The 25,000-nt window shown below is 45.9% G+C and overlaps 1 protein-coding gene across 1 annotated transcript in view; it reads left to right on the top strand.

Annotated features, from left to right (window-relative positions):
• LOC122814226 (uridine-cytidine kinase 2-like) overlaps positions 1–25,000 on the top strand; it is a 363,423-nt gene that overhangs the window by 91,061 nt on the left and 247,362 nt on the right. The window contains exon 3 of the mRNA XM_044086826.1: positions 24,305–24,455. Within this exon, the coding sequence (XP_043942761.1) occupies positions 24,305–24,455 (151 nt within the window). The remainder of the gene's footprint in view (positions 1–24,304; positions 24,456–25,000) is intronic.

The following is a 25,000-nucleotide window of genomic DNA, read 5'->3' on the forward strand; positions in this document are numbered from 1 at the left end:
ACTCCTCTTTTTTTCACCAACCATATATCCAAGTAGGCAATAGAACTAGTACTAAAGGTTGAGGTAAACTTCAAAAATGCAGTGGAAGAGTTAAACGTCTCAAGGATATTAATGCTGGTAGATACGTCGCCATAGAGTAAGATAAATATATCGTCAAGGTATCTGGTATAAAAGCGAATTTTCTCGCTTACAAAGCTGTTACTGAAAACAAATTCCCTTTCCCAATGTGCCATCACCTTGTTGGCTAAACTAGCCCCACATGGGGAACCTATTGCCACCCCAGTTTTTTGCAAGTAGAAATTGTCACCTACAATAAAGTTGTTATATAAAATTATCTCCAGAAGTTCAATAACCAAGGAGGTTTCAGTATAGGTGGCATTTTTCCTCTTCAAAGTAGTAGCAACCCAATCTATGGCTGTATCCTGGGGAATGCAGGTGTATAAATCTTTGACGTCAACTGTTAGAATTTGACGCCAACTGTAATTTAACATGTCAATTTTAGTTAGAAACATCCATGAATCCTTGCAAATATGTTCTTCATCAGTTAAATATTTTTTAAGGATAGTCAACCACTTTAGCACAAGTGTATGTTGGTGAACCCCGGCTGTCTACTAAGGGGCGCATGGGAGGGTTGTTAACATCCTTATGGATTTTGGGTATACCAAACTGGCGAGGATATCTCGGGAAGGGGGTTAGCATATAATTATACTGTTCCTGTTGTAATCTACCTTCAATAAACATGTCTTCTATATTATTCTTAATAATAGAATATGCCTTGTTTGTTTCAGGCCTAGAACTATACTCGTAGGCAACATTATCAACCAATTCTGTCATCCTGTCAAAATCATCTTGGTCAGATACAACGGCCCCACCCCCTTTATCAGGTTTACATATACGCATATTTTGGAGTCTAACAAATTCAATCAACTCTTTCTCTTTATTAGTAGTTTCAAAATTTTTAGTGTGGTTGAAATGTTTTAAAATGTACTGCAAGTCTAGTTCACACATTTTCAAAAAACTGAATCAGTGGGTGCAAAGGCGGGTTAAACGTACTAGGAACCCAAAATGAGTCACTAGTCGCATTTCCTGCATAGCCGCCAAGTATTAAATTAAAATTTAGTTTAAGAGTATATAATTTAATGTCCATAATAGTGCCCACCAAGTCACATTTATTCTTAGGGACGTAAGTATACCCCTTAGACAATAGGTCTAAGTCTATCGGGATGGTTACTGATGAAAAATTATGAATCTTAAAATCTCCTGTGCTACTAACACTGATCACATGTTTAACTAAAACAGAACCATGTTGGTCATTACTGCTGCAAAAAGAAGTTTCTTCGTCTACTAATTCCACACTATCGTCTAGTGAATCACAAGTAATGTCCATATTAGGTTGATGTAAAAAAATGGCACCGTCCATGTTGGATGCACCAACATAGTTAGTAGCCGTATCTAGGCCATTATTAATATATAGTGTAAAAAAGTCAATGTCAGTGTCCTCAAGGGAGGTCATATCGTAAGTCACCTGGGTCTTTGGGCTCTCGTTCTGTTGTAGTAAAAATTGTTCTGCTGTTTGGGGATGGCTCCCTGTAGAGTGCCATCCTGAAAAACCTGTTGCTGTTGGTAAGGTTGCTTAAATTGACCATTATTAGTATTTTGTTTATTTCGGTTCTGCAAACGTTCACTTCTCCGAACCACAGATTCACCATCAGGGATTGAGTCAAAGTTTACAAAACCCGGAGAATCACTAGGGGTATTGAAATTACTTGACCTCTGTTGGTCCACATTGGCAATAGTGACACTTGGAGCATTGCTGTTATTACTAGTTTGATTTCCGTTACTTAAAGACACATGTTGCCAAGTTTGAGAAGTGGGAGGTGGAGGGTAAGCAGTACCATTTGCATAAGCTGTGCAATCACGTTCCATTTTTTTAATCTTTTTCAGTCTCAATTTTCCAAGATACTGGTCCACACTATTAAAACTGCGCTGGTACTCAAATTTATATCTATCGAATTCAGCGTTTAGTTTAATACTAGAGTCGAGTGCAATAATTTCCTTACTCAAATCATTAACCCACAAAGTATAATGTTTAATCAGTTTTAATAACTCAATTCCTTTTAACTCAAATAATGTTAAAAGTTCATTGTGGAACTCGGAGTTCGGGACTTAGCCCGTAGGGTATTGGAAGTGCCTTAACCCCTTAGGAATTACTTTACGGGTTAAACATTCGTTAAAGTAACTAATCTCCAACTGTAATTTTTTCATTTTCATGAGAAGTTTATCGAACATTTGTAACTTCGAAACAATATAGGAGAAGTGTTTACCTCATTGTTGTTCACTGCAGTAGTGTTGTTCATATTATTGGTAAAATCTGTCTGGCTTGAAAATGGAAAAACTTTCCACTAACCAGCAGTTTATAACAGGAAAACCGTTAAGGTTCGAGTTTCCAATGTTGTTGACTCGGTTGGTAGAAATGTTAGTACATTGAGGAACATTGTTACTGTTCCCTGCGATTAACACAGGATCCACCAACTAGAGCCAAGTCGTGGAACAGCTGAAGTATCCTCTCCAATCCTCACTCCACCACTCAACGCCAAAACAGGTACTGGACGCTTAGTGGAATTTACAGGTGGTAACGGTAGATCATTAGTCACTGTGCCGTCTCCTGTAGCTGGTGCGAAAGTTAACTACGTTCACATCAGTAAAAATAGGAAGGGGTTCGTGGGTTACAGAAAGCAAGTTTCTCATATCTTGCTGTTGGGAATCAAGTCTATCAAGTCTTGCACACAATGAGTCCATCCGTTTAAACAAAGAGTCCATCCGTTTAAACAAAGAGTCCATCCGTTTAAACAAAGAGTCCATCCGTTTAAACAAAGAGTCCATCCGTTTAAACAAAGAGTCCATCCGTTTAAACAAAGAGTCCATCCGTTTAAACAAAGAGTCCATCCGTTTAAACAAAGAGTCCATCCGTTTAAACAAAGAGTCCATCCGTTTAAACAAAGAGTCCATCCGTTTAAACAGAGAGTCCATCCGTTTAAACAGAGAGTCCATCCGTTTAAACAGAGAGTCCATCCGTTTAAACAGAGAGTCCATCCGTTTAAACAGAGAGTCCATCCGTTTAAACAAAGAGTCCAATAGTGTGTCGTGTCCGGCAGAGTTGTTAGTAGTAGCTGGTGCTGCTACAGCAGCACTATCACAGCCCCTCAGAATTGCCGGTGTCGATTCCGGGGAAAAAACTGCCATCTCCCTCAGGCACACCTGACGCCATCAAACTAAGTAATCAAAGTACACAAGTAAACTAAGAAAAAAACCACAGACAGGCACTTAAGGCAGACACTGGCAGTCGTCCCGTAAAATTAAAAACCACGAAAGGTAAATATCCACAGACACTTTAATGATTCAAAAAGTCAAAGCGCTTTTCGTATACTGAAATCAGTAGACTTCTTCAGAAAACAGTAAAATAAAATGAAAATGAACAAGTAGTTTTAATAGTCATGTGCAAACATCATTGCCGACAATTAACAGTGGAAATACAAACAATTATGCTAAGTGTTAACTTAGTCATAACCACTAAAAATTTAAACTTGCTTAATAAAAATAACCATGAACACCCATAAAACAGACACATATTAAAACTTGAAAGTAAGTAAAACTCGAGGAAATAAAATATCGTAGTTGACAAGAAAATTTATGTCTCAATATGAAATGTGTAAAATGTAGTAGACTATACTTGTACAGGACCTATATATATATATATATACACACACACACACAGTTTCATAGTATAGTACTAGGCTATCCCTGGGGCATTTTTAAGCCTAGCCATAGTGATGTGGCTTTTGCCACCCCATGAAGTGGTACAAAAACGTACAGAATAAATCTAGAATACTGTGCCTCTGTCTAGTAGTGACACAATGAAGGTCCCCTTATATAATAGAATTGGTTTAGTGTGCCCCTGTCTAGCGGTGACACAGATGTGACGCCTGGGGTAAATTTACGATCTCCCATCCACTCAAGATTTCTCTTGAAGAGAGTCAGTGAGGGGCTCTGCCTAATACGAACTGGGATCCTGTTCCAAAGCATGGGAAGCCTCTGGGTTATGAATCTATCCCTCCAGCATGTCCTATTCATACTTGTGCCAAGGTTTGACTTTAGCTCTCGTGGTCCTGATGGATTTGGATTTTTTGAGGTGGAGCATGTCCATCAGATCCTGATTGGACATGGCCTTGTACGTCAGGCAGAGATCACCACTGAGCAGGCGGTATGCTACTGAATAGAGCTGAAGTTTCTTTAGTCTGGCGGAATAAGACTTCTGTTGGAGACCCTTGATCCTTTTGGTGAGGTAGTTTTGTGGTCTCTCCAGCTGTTGCAAGTGCCGGGTGAGGTACATACCAAATGGGGCATTGTACTCAATCATGGGTCTGATGAGGGAGGAATATAGGGATACTATGACATCCTTGGATCTGGATGTGAATCCCTTCATGATGAGGTGTGCAAGGTAGAATGTTTTTCTAACTACTTTGACAACGTGGATGTCAAATGAGAGGTCGCTGTCTACTTGGGTCCCTAGGTTTCTGATTACTTTTTCCGTACTCAGTGGGTTGCTGTCTGTGATAATTTGTGGGTACTTTGATTTTTCCAAAAGGGATGACTATACATTTTTTGGCATTTAGTTTAAGGCCGTGACTACGGCACCAGTTGTTCGTTTCAGTGAGGCCTTTTTGTAGGATGTGTGTCTGCTGGTGTATCGACTATGGCGCCTAGTTTGCAGTCCTCTGCAAACTTTGTTAGCCACAGCCCTCCCATGATGTCCTTCAAGAATGCAACTGCAGTCATAACATGTGGGTTGTCCTGCCTCAGGCAGCCCTCAGTCGGCCGGATTCCAAAGTCTGGGTCCAACGTCGGCTGATGTCGCATTTCTCTCCGACGTCAGAGCAGCTGGAGTACATAAGCATCAGCCAACGCCATTTTCTTCAGTCTTTCTTGCCGCGCGGTGCCCGAAGCAGAAGCAGTTCGCAAGTGCCGGTCGGTCAGCTTCTGTATTCTACGATACCGAAGTCATCAAAAAAGCTAAGTACCCCGTTTGGGACCTTTTCTTGCCTCAGCCGATGTCAGAAATTACTGAAAAAGTTAACAATTGTCTTTTTTGTGGTAAACAAATACCTCATAAGGATTTCCACTCTTACTGCCTCCCTTGCCTGGGCCCAGACCACGACGTAGAGGTTGATCTTCAACAAGCGCACTCAGGCGCCGGGCGGAGTTCGCTGAAGATTTTTTCGGCGATAAATTTGCTTACACCATGCAGTCGGATCTTCCGACATCGCAAACTCCCAAAAAGCGAAAAGACCGGGACCGACAGACTCCACACCAAAACCTAGCGCGAGTGCTCCGGTTCCCTCTGGGACGGTCTCTCCACCGCTCCAAACCGAAGACACTGCATTACCGATGACTCCGATTCCAGATATTACTCCGCCAGTTATAGACTTTCCTCCGGATACCGAAACCGAGGAAATGCCAGAGACCATTGCTGTAGACAAGGTCACTCCTGCACGTGGAGCTGCCAGGCCTCCTATGGCCATGTCTATTAAGGACTACACTAGGGCTAAGGCAGCCAGCAAAACAAAGCATATTGCTTCCAAATCCTTACCTCAGCCGACTCCGGAGACACAAATTATGTCCATGGCTGCTGATCTAATTTCCATGATCAGAGGTTCACAGGCCCATCCTGAGAGAGCATCCCAGCTTCCTCCTGATAAAAGGCCCCGGGTTGAGCCCTCTGACCCTTCTCCTTCAGATGAAGACTCTGAGGGCTCTGTCCACTCTGATGGCCAGGAAGAGCTCTTCCAGACCTATGAGGACTCAGATGCAGAAGATCCCATACCTTCGGCCTCCCCTCCTGAGGATATTTCTTTTGGGGAAGTCCTGCACACCATGAGGGAACATTTCAAGTGGCAAGGTCAGGAATATTCTGATTCTAGGAAACTCCTTAGGACTTTCCTTAAGAAAGCCTCAGCACAGGCCCTTGGCTATTCCTCCTGTACTTGATGTTCTGGATGATTTGTATTCTGATTCTAGTGCTACCCCTGATTCTCTTCCTCCTGCTCCAGCCAAGCCAGACTGGTATTACAGGGTCCCAGAAACTCATTCCCATTTATTCAGGGCCCATACTGCTGATTAGTTTATTTCACAGGGGCCTAAAGGAGTTTCAGCCTCCACCTCAAAAAATCCTTTGCCCTCCAACAGGGAAGCAAGGTCATTAGAGAGATGGGGTAAAAAGGTTTACACATCCACTACCTTATCTATGAGAGCTTTAAATTGCCTTTTTCATATGTTCCAATATCAGGATTATCTCTTAGAAGATTTACAAAAAACATTAGCTTCTCCTGATCCTTTAGACAGGAAGACTTTGCAGGAAGCTGTACATAACACTCAGCAAGTAAGCAATCACTTCCTGCAGTGTGGATATGATGCACTGGAAGCTTCATGTAGGGCAGCTATGACAGGGGCAGTGATGCGTAGACATGCTTGGTTAAAAGATCAACCTCTACCAGATCATGTAAAAGCAAAACTTCTGGATGCACCTTTGGAAAAGAACAAGTTTTTTGGTGCAAATGCTAAGGATGCGTTAAAGACCATAGAAGAAAAAGCAAAATCAGTTCAGACTGTGAAAGATTTCCTCCAGGTTCAACCCCCCAGATTCAGTAGGAATTGGCCTTCAAAAAACTGGTCCTTTCCTAACCCAGAAAAGTTTCAAAGGGGTAAGAACAGACGTGGCCGAGGAAGAGGCCAATACAGAGGCCCTTACAGGGGATGACAATGGCAGCCAGAAAACCAAAGAAGTGACGCAGGGGTTTCACCTGCCCAACAACCACAAACTCAATGACTTTCCTCTACTACCGCCTACCAGGGAACAACTAGAAGCTCCCTTGGGCGGGAAATTATCTCTGTTTGCAGAAAACTGGCACAGACTGACAAAGGACAAATGGATTTTGGACATTATAGACCGAGGGTACAGGTTTCATTTTCATACCTTACCAAGAAAACAAGGCATGCCAAATCTACCACAACATCAAAGGGCAGAGGCTATCAAGCAAATCACTCTGCTGACTCTAATGAAAGCAATAGAAAGAGTTCCACAACAAGAACAGGGTTTTACTCAAGACTGTTCCTTGTTCCAAGAAAAGAATCTCAATGGAGACCAATACTGGACTTGTCCGCATTAAACACCTTTCTCATAGTACCAAAGTTCAAAATGCTGACTCTACAGCAACTCCTTCCCATGCTGGGCAAGGAGTTGTGGCTGATTACTCTGGACCTCAAGGAGGCATACCTGCATGTCCCTATCGGACACGGCTGCAGAAGATACCTCAGATTTCTTGCAGGGCCAGAGCATTATCAATTCTCAGCATTGCCATTTGGCTTATCTACTGCGCCCAGAGTATTTACAAAATGCCTGGCTTCAGTAATTGCTCATTGCAGGCTCCAGGGTATACAAATTTACCCGTACCTGGACGACTGCCTCATACAAGCGGACGACAAATTGATGTTGACAAAAAACCTGGATTATGTCATACGATTACTTCAAGCTCTGGGATACACAGTCAACTTCCAAAAGTCAAGACTGCAGCCATCCCAGCAAATAATCTTCTTAGGAGCCAAACTAGACACAGCCTCTCAGATGGCTTACCTGACAGAAGACAAGCAAGAGAAGTTAACTCAATACTTCAAAGGTTTAGCAAAACTCACCCAGATGACTGCAAGGAGATTCCTACAGGCCCTGGGTTACATGGCATCCTGCATTCTACTGGTTCCATTAGCAAAACTACACATGAGAAAGCTTCAATGATACCTAAAAAGCATTTGGTCTCAACACAGCAACAACTTGGAGACAATCATACCATTCATTCCATGCCTACAAAAGGAATTCCTATGGTGGGCCTCGGTGAGCCAGGAAAACACAGGTATGTCATTCAAAAAACCACAGATAACACAGACCATGACTACAGACGCCTCAGACCTTGGATGGGGCACATGGAAGGCAGGTGTATACAAGGACAATGGTCTCCAAAGGAAACACATCTGCATATAAACCAAAAGGAAATGCTGGCAGTAATGCATGCTATCGAGGCTTTTCAACACCAACTCCAGCAAGGCCATTTAATGATACGGACAGACAACACCACTGTGATGTGGTACATAAACAAGCAGGGGGGGCACCCACTCTTACCCCCTTTGCAGACTGACAATGCAGCTTTGGGAGAAATCACTGAGTCTAAACATCCAGTTACAATCCCAGTTTGTTCCAGGAAAAGACAATGTGTTGGCGGACAGCCTAAGCAGGAATTTCAGACCCACACGAGTGGAGGTTACATCCGAAGGCTTTCAGACAACTAACTTCGACATGGGGCAAGGCAGAAGTGGACCTATTTGCCTCTCGCCTCAATCATCTTCTACCAAAATTTTGCACAAGGACATGCCATCCAAAGGCTTGGAAAATAGATGCCCTTTCATTCAACTGGAACTCCCTAGCAATCTATGCATTCCCACCTCTGCCACTGATGACCTCAGTATTACTAAAGATCAAAGCAGAGAAGCCCAAGGGAATCATAATAGCTCCGGATTGGCCAAGACAACACTGGTACCCACTACTACGGAGCATATGTCACACCAGGAGGTGGGCCCTCCCTCAGTGGCCTCTACTTTTGACTCAACACAATTTCGAAATACTGCATTCAAACCTTCAGACACTGCAGCTAACAGCCTGGGAGATCCCATAAATAACCTCAGCTTATCTCTCTCCAAGGAAGTTCAGCGGATACTAACAGAGGCTCGAAGACCATCCACCAGAAAGGTTTACTTAGCAAAGTGGAAAAGATTCAGCAATTGGAATACCAGCAAGGGACATGATGCATCATTACTGAACATCCCACTCCTCTTGGAATATTTGGCAGATATGTTGCAGAGCGGCCTCTCGTATTCTTCAATAAAGATACATGCATCTGCTATTTCAGCCAGATACAACACTGATCCTCCTGTTTTCTCTCACCCCTTACTAAGACAATTCCTCAGGGGAATCAAGAACATTAAGCCACCAAGAAAGGCCCCAGTGCCAGCCTGGGACCTCAATTTTGTCTTAAAAAAACTGACTCTACCTCCTTTTGAGCCAGCAGCTTCAGTTGACTTGCAATTTCTCTCATGGAAAACAGCTTTCTTGTTGTCAATTACCTCGGCAAGAAGGGTTTCGGAGCTACAGGCCCTAATGGCAATACCACCCTTTATTTTCCACAGAGACAGGGTTTCATTAAGGACCAACCCTACTTTTATGCCAAAGGTGGTATCTAGGGTTTCTCTAAATCAAGCCATTCATCTGCCTGCTTTCTTCCCCAATCCTGAGAATAAGGGGGAAAGACTTTTGCATACCTTGGACATTCATAGACAACTTCGATACTACCTGGACAGAACCAAGGCCAGTAGGAAGTCTGAACAGCTTTTTGTAGCTTACGCCCCTGCAGTCCAAGGAAAAGCAATTTCAAAACAGGCTATTTCTAAATGGATTGGACATTGCATCAGATTCTGTTATTCCTTTCATGGGAAGACTGATCTGAAGTAGGATATTCATTTGTCTGCAACCTGTGGGTTATGGATCCGATATCGGATCCGAACCGGCATGGTTTTCCAGCTATGGATCCAAGCTCTCAGCTCCTCCCCTCACCCATAATGCCCTGCTCTACCCTCATGACCTCAGATCTTGTTTGCCGCGCTGGTAACTGGATGTGGGTACATAGCTCTCAGCTAAGTGAACTATTTTCTTGTTTAAAAATAGAAAATTTCTTGTTTCTTTGACTAAATTTGTGTGAAAGTATTAGGTTTCCCTTTAATATAGCCTATTTTAAGTTTACTTAAGTTAAAGTAAATAATTTTATTCCCTCCCGCCAGCTAGTGTCCCTCCTCGTGTGTGTAGGCCTGTGTGTTTTTGTTGTTACTTTCTGTAACTTTAGGTATTATAGATTATGGCTGACCAGCCAAAATCTATATTTCTAATCATCTCCGCCGAGTGTGGCCATAAGCTCTCACCGGCTGATGGCCACGAACACCTCACATCTGGTTGTTCCATTTGTGCAGGGTTCAACCCCAGAACACTGAGAGGGAGCGGTCCAAGCTGGTCTTGGCGGGTCTTTTGCCTCCGCCTCTTCACTTCTGTACCTGCAGTTGTTCCCCCTGTGCACACCCCTCCTGCTCCTGGGACTCAAACTCCCGCTCTGAGAGGAGAGGATGCTGCTAAAAGGACGGAGGAGAAGCACCCGAGGCCTCTGTTTCGCCCCGCCAGCCAAGCTGGCTTCTCCCCGCTCGTTGTCGGCGGTGATCTCCTCCTTCTCGGTCCCTGTGTGCTTCTCACGGGTCCTGAGGAGGAGGAGACCCGATCTCCGTCGAGGCTATCGAGGAGGCACTCCAGGCCTACCTCGGTAGCCTCTTGAATCTACCCATAGCCTTTCTGATGCTGATCTGGACGGATGATGAGAAGGTTCATCCAGGCCCAGATGCAGATGGGAGTGTCAACACCCTTTAAGCCTATTGCTCCTTCTCCGACCGCTATCCGGGGGTTGAGCAACTACCGAGCAGGCAGCAGGGGGGGGGCGAGGTCGCCGCCGATGGTGCCGGACCCGACCCTGCCCTGCTGCGTCGACCCGCTATCCGGGTTGAAACCAACTGGAAACGCGAGTAGCGGGGGAGGGAAGGTCCCGATGGTACTTTAGTACTGGACCGACCCCTGCGGACCCGATCTCGGAGCCTGGATCCGAGCCGGATCCGGGGATCAGTGCTCGCGCCGCCGCCGTCGGAGCGGCGCCTGTCCCCTCGAAATCGGTAGCAGCGCCCCGGGGATCCACCCGGATCGGATCCGAGGTGGCATTGGATTGCTGATGGTGGTCGAGGTCGGCCCCCTTCCCCTTTCTGTTGGTGTCGAGAGGGCTCTGCTGAGGGCTCCGTCCGCGCTCCTCTGCACTGGGCCAGGCTTCCACCATCCGGCCCCTGGGACAGCCCGTTGCTCCCATGGAGCTCCTCTGACAGCCCCCAAAGGAGGCACATTGACTCCCCGAAGTCTCACTGAAGACACGGACTTGGAGGAAGGAAGGCTCCCCACGGTCACCCGAGGATGTCTCCTTCGAGACATCATGGAAATACTCCGTAGCTCGAGGGGTGGTCTGCCCCAAGTCTTCCTCGGACGAGTCCGTGTTCTTGGAGGCATTCTACCTCTTGGGTGTCCCCTGCCGACCCCTGGTGGACCTTATTACCACCAGGGCGTGGAAGGAACCGGACACCGTGGAGCCAATTCCCAAAAGACCGGATAGGATCCTTAGTCCGCCCCTCGACAGGACCCATTGGAGTAAGGGGCCTCCTGTAGATGCCATGTTGACGGCGGCCACAAAGAGGAACTGGCTCAGGAGAGTCCCTCAGTCCACCCACCGAGCAAGGAGTCTCGGATGATGGACCGCTTGGGGAAGCGGATGTTCAGTTCGGCGACTTTCTCGTAAGGGAACTAACTATTTTGCACATGTTATTCGGATGCAGCGAGATCTTATTAAGGAATACGCTGCATCCCCTGAGTCCATTTCGAGGAGGACAGAGTTCTGCACTCCACCAAAATGGCCACTCTTAGGTCAGTTACAAATACTTCTATCGGCTACTCTCCCATGCAACGGAGGGCCGCTAGAGAGCTGGACAGGACTGGTCACTAGACCTCAGGCCTGGCTCCGTCACCGCGATTTTCTGAGCCCTTCAAGGCCCTTTGATGGTTCTGCTCTGTTTGGCAAGACCGTTCGCGAGGCGTTGACCCAGAGCGAGAAAGACGGAAGACGCTGTCTGCCGGAATCCGCTTCTCTGCACCCCAGAGGCCCTATTCTAGGAACCAAAAGGGTCAGAAGAAGATGTGGTTCGAAGTCGCAGCAGTCCCAGCCTGCTCGGACAACCAGTCCTTCCGTGGCAGAGGAGGACAGGGAGGGGCCGCCCCTAGAGGCAGAGGGGCTCCCAGAAACTTCGTCAGGGAACCTTTCTCTCTCTGAGCGCCGCACGCACCAACTGAGTTGCCCGACTGCTCTACTCTGGAGGCAGTCGGGGGCGTTGGGGGCACCTAGCGGCATGGGAGTCCATAACATCGGACCGCTGGGTTCTCCAAATCATATCCAGGGATATCGCATTCCTTTCCTTCACCTTCCAAAGTTGAAGTCCCTCCCAGGCGTCCCACCCGTCAACGGGAGGCCGCCTTGGCAGAAATTGGCCATCTGCTAAAGAAAGAGCCATCCAGCCCGTTCCCCAGACCAGATCGGATCAGGGTTCTACTCCAGATTCTTTTTAGTGCCAAAAGGGGGAACTAAGACCAATCCTAGACCTCTCTCTCTTGAATCTGGCAGTCCCCAAAGAAAAATTCAATGGTCACTCTGCAATCTATTCTCCCCTTCTGGGAGAAAATCACTGGATGTGCTCGATAGATCTCAGGATGCGTATTACCACATTCTGATGGACAGGCTCAGGAGGTTTCTCCGCTTCCGGCTGGGAGCCAGTCACTACCAGTTCGGGTCCTTCCCTTTGGTCTCACCACAGCCCCAGGGTGTTTACCAAAGTACTAGCAGTGGTAGCGGCCCACCTGAGGCTTCAGGGGTGCAGGTCTTTCCTACCTGGACGACTGGCTCCTTACCGCCCCAACAAGGCATCTACTTCTATTGGCGAGACTCCTTTCTCCATCTTGCTCCATTTCTGGGCATCACAATAAATACAAAAAGTCCACCTGGGCCACACAGCTCTTAGATTTCATAGGGGCCAGACTAGACACAAGGAGTTCTGAGCCCTTCCCACTAGGACAGAGTTCTAAATCTGCAGCTCCAGGTGCGGGCCATTCTCCATTCAAGTTCTGTTCCAGCAGAGTTGGTCCTGAGGGCTCTAGGGTCCATGGCTTGCTATAGCACTTCTTCCTCTTGCCAGGCTCAATATGCATTCTACAGTGGTAGTACAGTGGTCATACCTTGCTCTCCCATGCATCATCCCATAGCGATCAGCAAGGCTTGCAAGCGGTCCCTCTTGTGGTGGCTCCACTCCCGGATCTCATTCTGTGCTTATCCCCTCTCGCCCACGGTGACACCGGCGGCCCCCGGGGGGGGGGGGGGGGGGGGCGGACAGGAGTCCAAGGCACGCGACGTGATTCAGAGACCTTACTGCATATCAATGTTCTAGAGATGAGAGCAGTGCTCTTAGCGTTGCTAGCACTTCAGGACTTTCTTCCCTTGGGAACAATTGCGATTCAATCGGACAATATGTCTGTTGTCTGGTACATCAACAAGCAAGGGGAACAAGGTCTTACCCTCTTTGTCGAGAGGCCATGAGAGTTTGGGAATGGGCAATCTCCTGTCGCTTTCTCATAGCAGCACATTCGAATTTCGTCCAACATCCTAGCGGACAAGCTCAGTCGCACCATTCTGACCCGTGGTCTCTCAATTGTCAAGTCCTTCATGCGATCTTTTGCTTCTCCCTCAAACACCAAGTGCGACAGTTTTTTGGCTCTAATACCTCCTCCCGAGGTACCCCAAGAGAGCTCTGGTGCATGCTTGGCCACCCGGTCTTCTGTATGCCTATCCACCCTTGCCTCTGATGCTGCAAGTCCTTCAGAAAGCCTCGGGTGGGTTGCAGAATGATTCTCATTGCTCCATTCTGGCCTCGACAGATCTGGTTCCCCTTCCTAAGGTCTCACTCGGTGAATCCTCCTTGGATTCTAGATCCCATCGGATCTGATATCCCATCCATCCTGCATTCCTCCCGAACCTGGACAACCTGAAGCTGACCGCTTGGCTGCTCCAGTTCCACTCTTGATAAGGACTCGGTATTTCTTCACGGTAAAGGCTATTTTGGTGGCGGCTCATAAACCATCCACTAGAAAGGTTTACAAGCAAATGGAACGTTTCTCTGTGTGCGGGCGGCAAGGCCTAAATCCTTCACGGTTCCTCTCCCTGTAGTGCTTGATTTTCTAACCTCTCTTTAATGCTGGTGCCAGCAGTTCAACAGTCAAAGTTCAACTGGCGGCAATTTCTCACTATCACATTGGTCAAGAGTCTATTCCTCTTATGTCAGCCAAATTGTGCAAAACATTTCTTAAAGGTACTTTCCTTCTCAGGCCCCCTATAAAACAAGCAGTTCCTCCTTGGGACCTTTCTTTGGTCCTACAGGCCTTGACCGCTCCCCTTTGAGCCCGCTGCCACGGTGGATCTCAAATTCTTGTCCTACAAGGCGGCCTTTTGGTAGCCATTACATCAGCCAAGAGAGTTTCTGAACTTCAAGCTTTATCAGCTAAACCTCCTTACTTGGTATTTCATCCGGACCGTGTCTCCCTCAGGACCAACCCGTCCTTCCTTCCTAAAATCGCTTCTGAAGCAAACATCAATCAATCCATTAACCTCCCTGTTTTCTTCCCTAAGTATGAAAACAAAGGTGAATATAAGCTACACTCTCTAGATGTTCACAGGCAACTTAGATTTTATCTCAACAGGACAGCTGGTCATAGGCAATCCGACCAGCTGTTTATTTCATTTGCAAAATTCAATTTGGGCAAGCCAATTTCTAAAGTTTCTCTGTCGCTGGATTTCACAGTGCATTTTATTGGCTTATCAAGCGTCAGGAAGGCCGGAGGAGGAGTGTTCACGCCCATTCAACCCGGTCAGTATCTACCTCGGCAGCCTTCAAGGCTAGGATTCCTCTAGATGATATTTGTGCAGCAGCCACGTGGGCTTCATCTCATACATTTATTTCTCACTATAAGTTGGATCTTGCATCTAGGGTAGAGCATCCTTTGGCTCCGGTGGTGCTCGAATATCCTTCCATGATGGCCCAAGATTCAGGTAGCTGGGGACTCTGTCCCACAGGTTGCAGACAAATGAATATCCTACTTCAGATTTAGAAGTTATGTACTCACCATAACGTTCCATCTGAGTAGGTGTATTCATTGTCTGCAACCATCTATCCCCTGGCCTTTCAGTTTCCTGCATATTCCTTGTTACCCTTTTTAGGGTATTGTTGCTTTGGCAAACTCGATCTGAGGTCATGAGGGTAGAGCAGGGCATTATGGGTGAGGGGAGGAGCTGAGAGCTTGGATCCATAGCTGGAAAACCATGCCGGTTCGGATCCGATATCGGATCCATAACCCACAGGTTGCAGACAAATGAATACACCTACTCAGATGGAACGTTATGGTGAGTACATAACTTCTAATTCCAGCCTATGTCAGACCACATTCCACCAGAGCTACAGCCACCTCTACAGCATTTTTAAGAGGGGTGCCTACAAAGGACATTCTAGAAGCTGCTACATGGAGCTCCGTGCATACATTCTCCAAACACTACAATCTCCCTCTCTATTCCAGATCCAGAACAGGCTTTGCTTCGGCAGTCCTGCAGGGTTTGATTGCCACACCATCTCTCTCCTAGAGCATACCTCCTCCCCCAGCTAAGCTATGGTATTCTACCCACATGTTATGACTGCAGTTGCATTCTTGAAGGACATAGTACAGTTTTGTACCTACCATAAATGTAGATGTCCGATAGACATGCAACTGCAGTCGGGTTTTCCCTCCCTCCATACCCCTCTATGCCTTGGGTCCACTCCTATCCCCCTTGCTCTTAGCTGGGGATATCTGTTATGGTGTATTTGTTTTATTGCTCATGTATTTGTTTGGAATCCTGTTTTTGTCTTCCAATTTGATTACAGCCTTCCTTGGAGGGCACCTGGCATCTGGGGCAAAAAACACTGAAGAAAATGGCGTCGGCTGATGCTTATGTACTCCAGCCGCTCTGACGTCGGAGAGAAATGCGACATCAGCCGACGTCGGACCCAGACTTTGGAATCCGACCGATCGAGGGCTGCCTCTGAGGCAGGACAACCCACATGTTATGACTGCAGTTGCATGTCTATCGGACATCTACATTTATGGTAGGTACAAAACTGTACTTTTGCTTTAACATCTGAGAAATAAATGCCGAACAAGAGGGGTCCCAGGACAGATCCCTGTGGGACACCACTTGTGACTGGCTTTGAGTCTGACATTGCTCCAGCGATTTTAACTTTATGGGTTCTGTCCTTTAGCCAGTTTGCAACCCATCTAGTGACATAAGGGTTTATTTTAAGCTGTTTAGCTTATCTATGATGCCTGAGCCAAGTCCAGGTATGCTGTATGGACTGCTTTGCCCTCATCAATGGCTCTAGTGACTGTTTCGAAAAAGTCAACCAGGTTTAAAAGGCAGGATCTTCCCTTTACAAAGCCGCACTGGGTGGGGTCAAGTGTCTGTAGGTCCCCTAGGTCTCTGAGTTCCATAATGATTCTTTCCATAGCTTTGCAGACCAGGCTAGTTAAGCTTATGGGGCGGTAGTTTCCAGGGTCTGTAGAGGCACCCCCCCCTTGTGGAGTGGGACCACTGTTGCTGTACGCCAGTGTTCAGGTACATATCCCGAAGTAAGGCGAAGGTTAAATAGAATTTTTATGTGTGGGTTTAGCTCTTCTTGGAGTTCACGTAACACCCCGGGATACCGTTGGGTCCCATTGATGTGTTTTTTGCTTTGTTTAGTGCAGTTCTCACTTGGGACATCTGAGATGACAGGGAGATTACATTCAGCTGGGATAAGTATTTCTTCTTTTGGGGGGGAAGGAGGTGAGAAATTTGCACTGAATCTGTCAGCCAGAATGTTAGCAATATCTGTGGGTTCAGTGCATTTTTTGTTGTGAACCAACTCTGAGCATCTCTGAGGGTTTCCGCCCTGGTTTCTAACATAGCTGAAGAAGGCTTTGTGGTTAACTTTAGTGTCCTTAGCGATTTTTCTCTCAAAGTTTGCCTTGGATGTTTTTAATGAGAGAACGTAGTTTTCTGCTAATGTTGATCAGAGATGCCTTCCCTTCATGGGATTTCGCTCTGACGTGCAGTAGCTTCCTTCTTTTGTTATACAATTTGTTTATGGCTGAGGTCCACCAGACAGGACGCTTACATTTGGTGGAGAGGGACTTGGATTTGTTTGGGATTGCATGATCCATGCATTCTTGGAGATGTCCATAGAAAGCATTTGCGAAGGATTCGGCATTGTGGGATGTGGTACCCACTGCCACAGTGGGCTTAAAGGATACCATCTCGGTCTTAAGAGTGAAGTCTGCTTTTGAGAAGTTTTTCACTGTGGTCTTTTGTGCTGGGGGTGGAGGTGGGATATGTATATCCAGGGTGATTAGTTTGTGGTCATATCTCACTAGTGAGGGGTATACTTCCGGTGTGGAGCATTTTGTCCCCATGTTTGTGATGATCAGGTCTAGTATATTATCTCCCCTAGTGGGAGAGGTGACTAGTTGTTCCAGTGCATTTGAATTTATGAATTCCAGGAACCTTTGGGCTAGGGTATTAGGGCTAGAATAATGTACCCAATCTATGTTGGGGTAGTTGAAGTCTCCCAGTATGATGGTATTTTGTGATACATTCATATCCTCCAATGTCTTCAGGAAGGCTGAGTGGGGTTCATGAGATTAGGAGGGTGGTCTGTAACATGCTACCAGTTGTATAGCAGTTTTGCCTATGGTTAGTTGCACCTGTATGGTCTCTGCTTCATGTGTTGCTACTAACCTGGAGGTGTCTGTGTCCTTTATGAATATGGACACTCCCCCTCCCTTTGTGGTTCGGCCCGGGTTTTGGGGCCGAAAAGCATGGTACGAGGTATAGCCTGGTAGCACTGGGGTGCTCTCAGGAGCCTTGAACCAGGTTTCAGTTACTGCACAGACGTCTATGTTCTCCATGCCGAGGAGTGCATCAAGTGCCTGCATCTTGAGATTTAGACTTTTGGCATTGAGCAGCATTACCCTTAGTTTTTTTTCCATTTTTGTTTTCTAAGGAGGTGGGTTTGTCTTTTGAGCCTTGCCTTAAAAAGGCACTATGGGGGTGGCAAGAGCCTTAGCCAATATCCGGAAGCCCAGTGGTGACAGGTGTAAGCCATCCCTTGCGAAGCAGCTTGGCTTGTCCAACATATCATCCCAGGCAGACAGACATTGGATCCCCTCGAATGACACCAGTACTCGAGCCAATTGTTAAAGCTGATCATCTTGTCTTTGTATTGTGGTATCATTCTTGGTGAGGGCAAGATGCTGCCCAGGGTCAGGGTCATACCAGCCTGGGCTACATAATCGGAGAGCTCCTCTGTCTCTTTTCATGTAGTCCAGGGAGGTACGTCTCGGGTCATTCACACCAGCATGGACAATGATGGAGTCACATTTGTACTTGCTTTGGAGTGACCTGAGTGCATGTGTTGTGGTGGATCCTAGCCGCCGATGGGCAGCTCAGTCACCTTCTCCTTGATGTCCTTCAAGGATGCATCTGCAGTCCTTACAAATGGGTTGTCCTGTCGTCAGGCAGCCCTTCGGTCGGCCGGATTCCAAAGTCTGGGTCTGGCTTCGGCTGGTGTCGCACTTCACCCGACGTCATAGCTGCAGTTTTTCGGGTATAAAGGCATCAGCCGACGCCATTTTCCTCAGTCTTTCTTGCCGCGTGGCGCCCGAAGCAGAAGCTGTTCGCAAGTGCCGGTCGGTCAGTTCCAGAGATTACTACTACCGAATACTACTTCGAAGACTTTTAAAAAGCTAAGTACCCCGTTGGGGACTCTTTCTTGCCTCAGCCGAGGTCAGAAAAAGTGAATAACTGTTTAACTTGTGGGAAACAAATACCTCATAAAGATTTCCACTCTTACTGCTTGCCTTGTTTAGGCCCAGACCATGACGTAGCAGCTTGTTTAGCCTGTGCTTCTTTTAACCGACGGACGCTTAGACATCGGTCGGAGTTTGCTTAACAGTTTTTCGGCTCTGATTTTGCTTATATTATGCCATCGGATCCTCAGACTACACAAATATCCAAAAAACGCAAAGAAAAGGACCGACACTCGCGGTCCGCAGTTTCAGCCGAAACCGCGGTTAAGCAAACCGCGAGTGTCTCGGTTTCGGCCGAAACCGAGCAAGCAGTTCTTTCTTCAGCCGAAACCATGCCTTCTACAGAGGCCTCTTCTAACCTGGCAGAAACGTCTTCTGAATCCCAACCTGCTGTTGTGGTTTCTCAGGAATTATCGGACACTATTCCCTTGGATGTATCTACCCCTGCACGTGGAGCTGCTAGGCCTCCTGCAGCCATGTCCATTAAGGCCTTTGCCAGGGCTAAAGCAGCTAAAGCTACTAAGACTGTGCCTGTTAAGCCCCCCTCTCACAGGCCCAGCTCCAGTTCCCAAATGCTTTCTCTGGCAGAGGATCTCATTTCTTTAATTAGGGTTTCCCAAACTCATTCAGACAGGGCCTCTCATCCACCTCCAGAGAAGAGACCTAGAGCAGAGCCCCCTGAGCCAGTGTCCACTGATGATTCCTCTGATGATTCAGACAATACAGACCCTCCAGACACTCCTTATTCCCCTTACGAAGACTCTGATGCTGAAGAGTCTATCCCTTCTGCCTCTCCACCTGAGGAATTTTCCTTTGGGGAAACCTTACATGCCATGAGGGAACAATTTCAGTGGCAGGGCCAAGATTTCTCAGACTCCAGGAAAAGGCTTAGAACCTTTTTGCATTTACCACAACATAGGCCTTTGGCTATTCCTCCAGTTCTTTCTGTTGTAGATGATGCATTTAATGATGCTTGTACTGCTCCTGATTCATTACCTCCAGCCCCTGCTAAGCCCGATAGGTTCTACAGGGTCCCGGACACACATCACCATTTATACAAGGCTCCCTTTGCAGATCCCGAGACTATCTCCCAGGGGCCTAAGGCAGTAGCATCTACCTCTGCTAAAAATCCCCTCCCCTCTGAAAGGGAATCCAGGTCCTTAGAGAGATGGGGTAAAAAAGTATACACCTCTGCTACTCTGTCAGCTAGGGCCTTGAACTGTCAGTTTCATATGATCCAATATCAGGAGTTTATGCTTGATCAGTTAACTAAAAAACTGTCCTCTGATGAACCTTTAGATAAGAAGTATGTTCAGGAAATGGTACATAACATTCAGCAAGTTCGTAACCATTCTTTAAAATGCAGCTATGATGCACTGGAGGCTTCCTTTAGATCAGCCATGACTGGCACAGTTATCAGAAGGCATGCATGGTTGAAAGAACAGGCCTTACCGGACCATGTCAAATCAAAACTGTTAGATGCTCCCATGGACAAGGTCAACTTATTTGGTTCTCCTACACAGCAGGTACTGAAGAAAATGGAAGAGAAGGCAAAATCTGTACAAACAGTGAAAGACTTCTTACAGGTCCAACTGCCAAGGTTTAGCAGGAACTGGCCCTCCAAAAATTGGTCCTTTCCAGACTCCTCTAAAGCACAGAGAGGCAGGAATAGGCGTTTAAGAGGCAGAAATCAATCCAGGGGTGCCTACAGGGGACGCCAGTGGCAGGGCAACAACCAGCGAGGCACAGACACAGCCACCACCACTGCAACAGGACAATCACAGTGACTTGGCTCTGGCACCGCCTACCAGGGAAAACTAGCAGCACCCTTAGGCGGAAAGCTAGCCTTATTTTCAAGGAACTGGCGTTACATCACAAGGGACAAGTGGATTTTGCAAACTATAGACCAAGGCTACAGGTTTCATTTCCATACTCTTCCAGGAAAAAGAGGAATGCCAAACCTACCACCAAATCAAAAGGCAGAAGCTCTAAAACAAATAGCTCAATTAGTAAAAATGAGAGCTGTGGAAAAGGTACCATCTATGGAACAAGGAAAGGGATTTTACTCCAGACTCTTCCTGGTACCAAGAAAAGAGAAAAAATGGAGGCCTATTCTCGACCTGTCCGCTTTAAACACATTCCTCATTGTTCCAAAATTCAAAATGCTGACACTACAGCAGCTTCTTCCCATGCTGGGCAAGGAGTCTTGGCTGGTAATTCTAGATCTCAAGGAGGCATACCTGCACGTCCCCATACGACCAAATTGCAGAAGATACCTCAGATTTCTTGCAGGATCAGAGCATTATCAATTCTCAGCATTGCCCTTTGGCTTATCTACTGCGCCCAGAGTGTTCACGAAATGCCTGGCATCAGTAATCGCTCATTGCAGACTTCAGGGAATCCAAATTTATCCCTACCTGGACGACTGCCTGATACAAGCGGACAACAAAAACAAGCTAACAGAAGACTTACAAAGAGTCATTCACTTGCTGCAAGCCCTGGGATATACAGTCAATATAAAAAAGTCAAGGCTGATACCATCCCAAAGAATAACCTTTTTGGGTGCAGAGCTGGACACATCAAAACAGATGGCATTCCTAACTGTAGAAAAACAAGGACAACTTCCTCTCTACTTCTTGGCATTAACAAAACAGAACCATCTAACAGCAAGAAAAGTGCTGCAAGCCTTGGGCTTCATGGCATCCTGCATAATTCTAGTCCCTCATGCCAGACTGCATATGAGAAAGCTGCAGTGGTACCTGAAAAATTTATGGTCTCAACACAAACACAGCCTAGAAACCAAAATTCCACTAATACCATGCCTGAAGCAAGAGTTCCTATGGTGGGCTCAGGCCTGTCAAACAAGCACAGGACTGCCCTTCTACAGCACTCAACCAAGCCAAACCATAACAACGGACGCCTCAGACCTCGGTTGGGGGGCCCACATGCTGGACAAGTGCATACAAGGCTTATGGACTCAAGATCAGCTGCACCTACACATAAATCTAAAGGAAATGCTGGCAGTAAAATTGGCAATCCAGACATTCAGACCATTTCTCCAAGAAGGACAGTTGATAAGGACAGACAACACCACAGTTATGTGGTACATCAACAAACAGGGAGGCACACATTCATGCCCTCTATGCCGGATGGCACTGGACCTATGGAATGTGGCGCTCAGCTACAACATTCAGTTACAAGCAATTTTTGTACCGGGAAAAGAAAACATTCTAGCAGACATATTAAGCAGAACTACCTCGGATGCCCACGAATGGATGCTGCACCCGGACATCTTCAAAGCCATCACAAGAAAATGGGGACTACCACAAATAGACTTATTTGCATCCCCACTCAATCACCAGCTAAAGAAATTCTGCACAAGGACGTACCACCCACTTGCTTGGAAGGTGGACTCCCTATCTTTCAGTTGGAAAAACCTGACAGCATATGCATTCCCTCCACTTCCTTTGATGCACAAGGTGCTATTGAAGATCAAAGAGGAACGTCCAAGGATCATCCTGATAGCTCCAGACTGGCCAAGACAACATTGGTACCCATTACTGTGGAGCATGTCTCGGGAACAAATGTGGACACTACCCCTGATACCATTGCTGTTAACACGGAACAACTACAACATCCTGCATCCAAACCTGAAAACTCTGCAGCTGACTGCCTGGAACATTACATAAGAGCAATTAACCCAAATTTATCCCAAAGGGTTAAAGACATTATCCTTGAGGCTCGCAGACCTTCAACAAAAAAGAATTATGCAGCAAAATGGAAAAGATATCTCATTTGGAGTACTGCAAAGGGAAAAGATGTGTCACTGATAAACATAGCCAACATCCTGGAGTACTTGGCAGAGCTCTTCCATACAGGCCTGTCCTATTCTTCCATCAAGATACATGCATCAGCTATTTCGGCAGAATACAGCTTGGATCCTCCTGTCTTCTCACACCCTCTGCTCAGGCAGTTTCTGAGAGGAATTAAAAATGTAAAACCTCCAAGGAAACCACCATTGCCAACATGGGACTTGAACTTTGTGCTAGAAAAATTGACACTTCCTCCTTTCGAACCAGCAGCAACAGCAGAATTACGATACTTATCCTGGAAGACTGCTTTCCTGCTGGCAATCACCTCAGCAAGAAGGGTTTCTGAACTACAGGCATTAATGGCAGTGCAACCCTTCCTGATCTTCCATCAGGATAGAGTGTCCATGAGAACAAATCCTACATTTATGCCTAAGGTGGTATCCAGAGTGTCATTAAACCAGGCTATCCACCTACCTACATTCTTCCCAAACCCACAGAAAAGGGGAGAAAGACTGTTGCATACCTTGGATGTACATAGACAATTACGCTACTACCTGGACAGAACCAAGTGCAATAGAAAAACTGACCAGCTTCTGGTAGCATATGCAACAGGTAGGGAAGGAAAAGCAATTTCAAAGCAGACAATCTCCAAGTGGATAGGAACTTGCATTAGATTTTGTTACTCCTCAGGCCTCACTCCACAAGGGCTACAGCCACTACTACAGCTTTCTTATGAGGGGTGGCTACCAAGGACATTATAGAGGCTGCTACTTGGACCTCCGTGCATACATTTGCCAAGCATTATAATTTACCTCTATACTCTAGATCCCGAGCAGGTTTTGCCACTGCTGTTTAGCAAGGGATCCTAACTACACCATAATCTCTTCTCTTTTCCTCCTCCCCTAGTTTAGCTATGGTATTCTACCCATTTGTAAGGACTGCAGATGCATCCTTGAAGGACATAGTACAGTTTTGTACCTACCATAAATGTAGATGTCCGATAGGAATGCATCTGCAGTCAGGATTACCCACCCGCCTTCCCCTCTGTGGTACTCCTAGGGTATTTGCCATCTTTTAGCTAGCTTGGGGGGGATCTATTATGGTGTATTTGTTTGTATATATGTACATACATGCTTATTTTATGTGTTTGCTCTCTACTTTTTGGAAACATTGGCATTTATCCAAATTTAGCCATCCAAGAGTGCACCTGGGGCAAGAAACACTGAGGAAAATGGCGTCGGCTGATTCCTTTATACCCGAAAAACTGCAGCTATGATGTCTGGTGAAGTGCGACACCAGCCGAAGCCAGACCCAGACTTTGGAATCCGGCCGACCGAAGGGCTGCCTGACGACAGGGCAACCCATTTGTAAGTACTGCAGATGCATTCCTATCGGACATCTACATTTATGGTAGGTACAAAACTGTACTTTCAGCATGGTCAGTGGGACATCAGTGTGTCTGACTCCCATGTCCGGGCCTGTAGAATGACATCTGACTTCAATACCTTGGTCTGCGAATTAAATAATATAACAAACATGTTTAAAGATAGAGGATACCCCGTTGATATGATTGATAATGTGACCAAATATATTTTGGATGAATGGGGAAAAAAATACAAACCCCTATTAGGATTAGGGAGATATTTATTAGGAGAACCCTCCACTGTTATAAATATTAATGGCGGTAAAAACATTAATACCAGCCATCGGAGAGCATATATTATGTTATACAGTCCCGTATCAAGAGATATTACTGAATTATTGACTAAATATTGGTATTTAATTACAGGTGACTCTATCAGAAGCAATGGGAATGAAACCAGGAATTGTCTACAAAATGGGCAATAATATAAAAATGTTATTGCAAAAATATACACAATATGACAGGAAGAACACTTCAATAGAAAATTACACTAAGAAATGTGGACGTTGCAGTCAATGTAATTATATTAATGAAACTAAGGAAATTAAATTACAAAATATTATGAGAACCAAAATAAAGTGCTTAAAGGGTAACTGCAACTCTAAAATGGTAGTATATTTAGCGACCTGTAATCAATGCCATTGTTTCTATGTGGGAAAGACAGAGAGGAGCTTAAATGAACGCATTTATGAACATATTTACAAAATTAGGAAGAAGGATTCCACTAATGCCTTGTCAAGACACGTAGAAACTTAAGGGACATGCCAAAGGATTTAAATTTGCAATAATTGACAATATTAAAGTTGATCCCAGAGGGGGGTGATTTTAAAACACACCTACTATTTAAGGAGGTATGGTGGCAAATCTGTTTGGATGCCACCACCACACCTGGATTAAATGACAGTATTTCATTAAAACCAATTTTAATGCATTAATTTCCAATGAAAACTGTTCAGTTAATTTTCATTAGATCACATATATTCATATTAGGTAAGATCAATTCCAATTGGTCAACATTTCATTTGCACTAATGATACATTGTAATTTAGGATTAACATTTTG

Source organism: Protopterus annectens, chromosome 10.part0 (assembly GCF_019279795.1).
Source record: "Protopterus annectens isolate FY-2018-M chromosome 10.part0, PAN1.0, whole genome shotgun sequence".
In the NCBI taxonomy this organism is placed as follows: Eukaryota; Metazoa; Chordata; order Ceratodontiformes; family Protopteridae; genus Protopterus; species Protopterus annectens.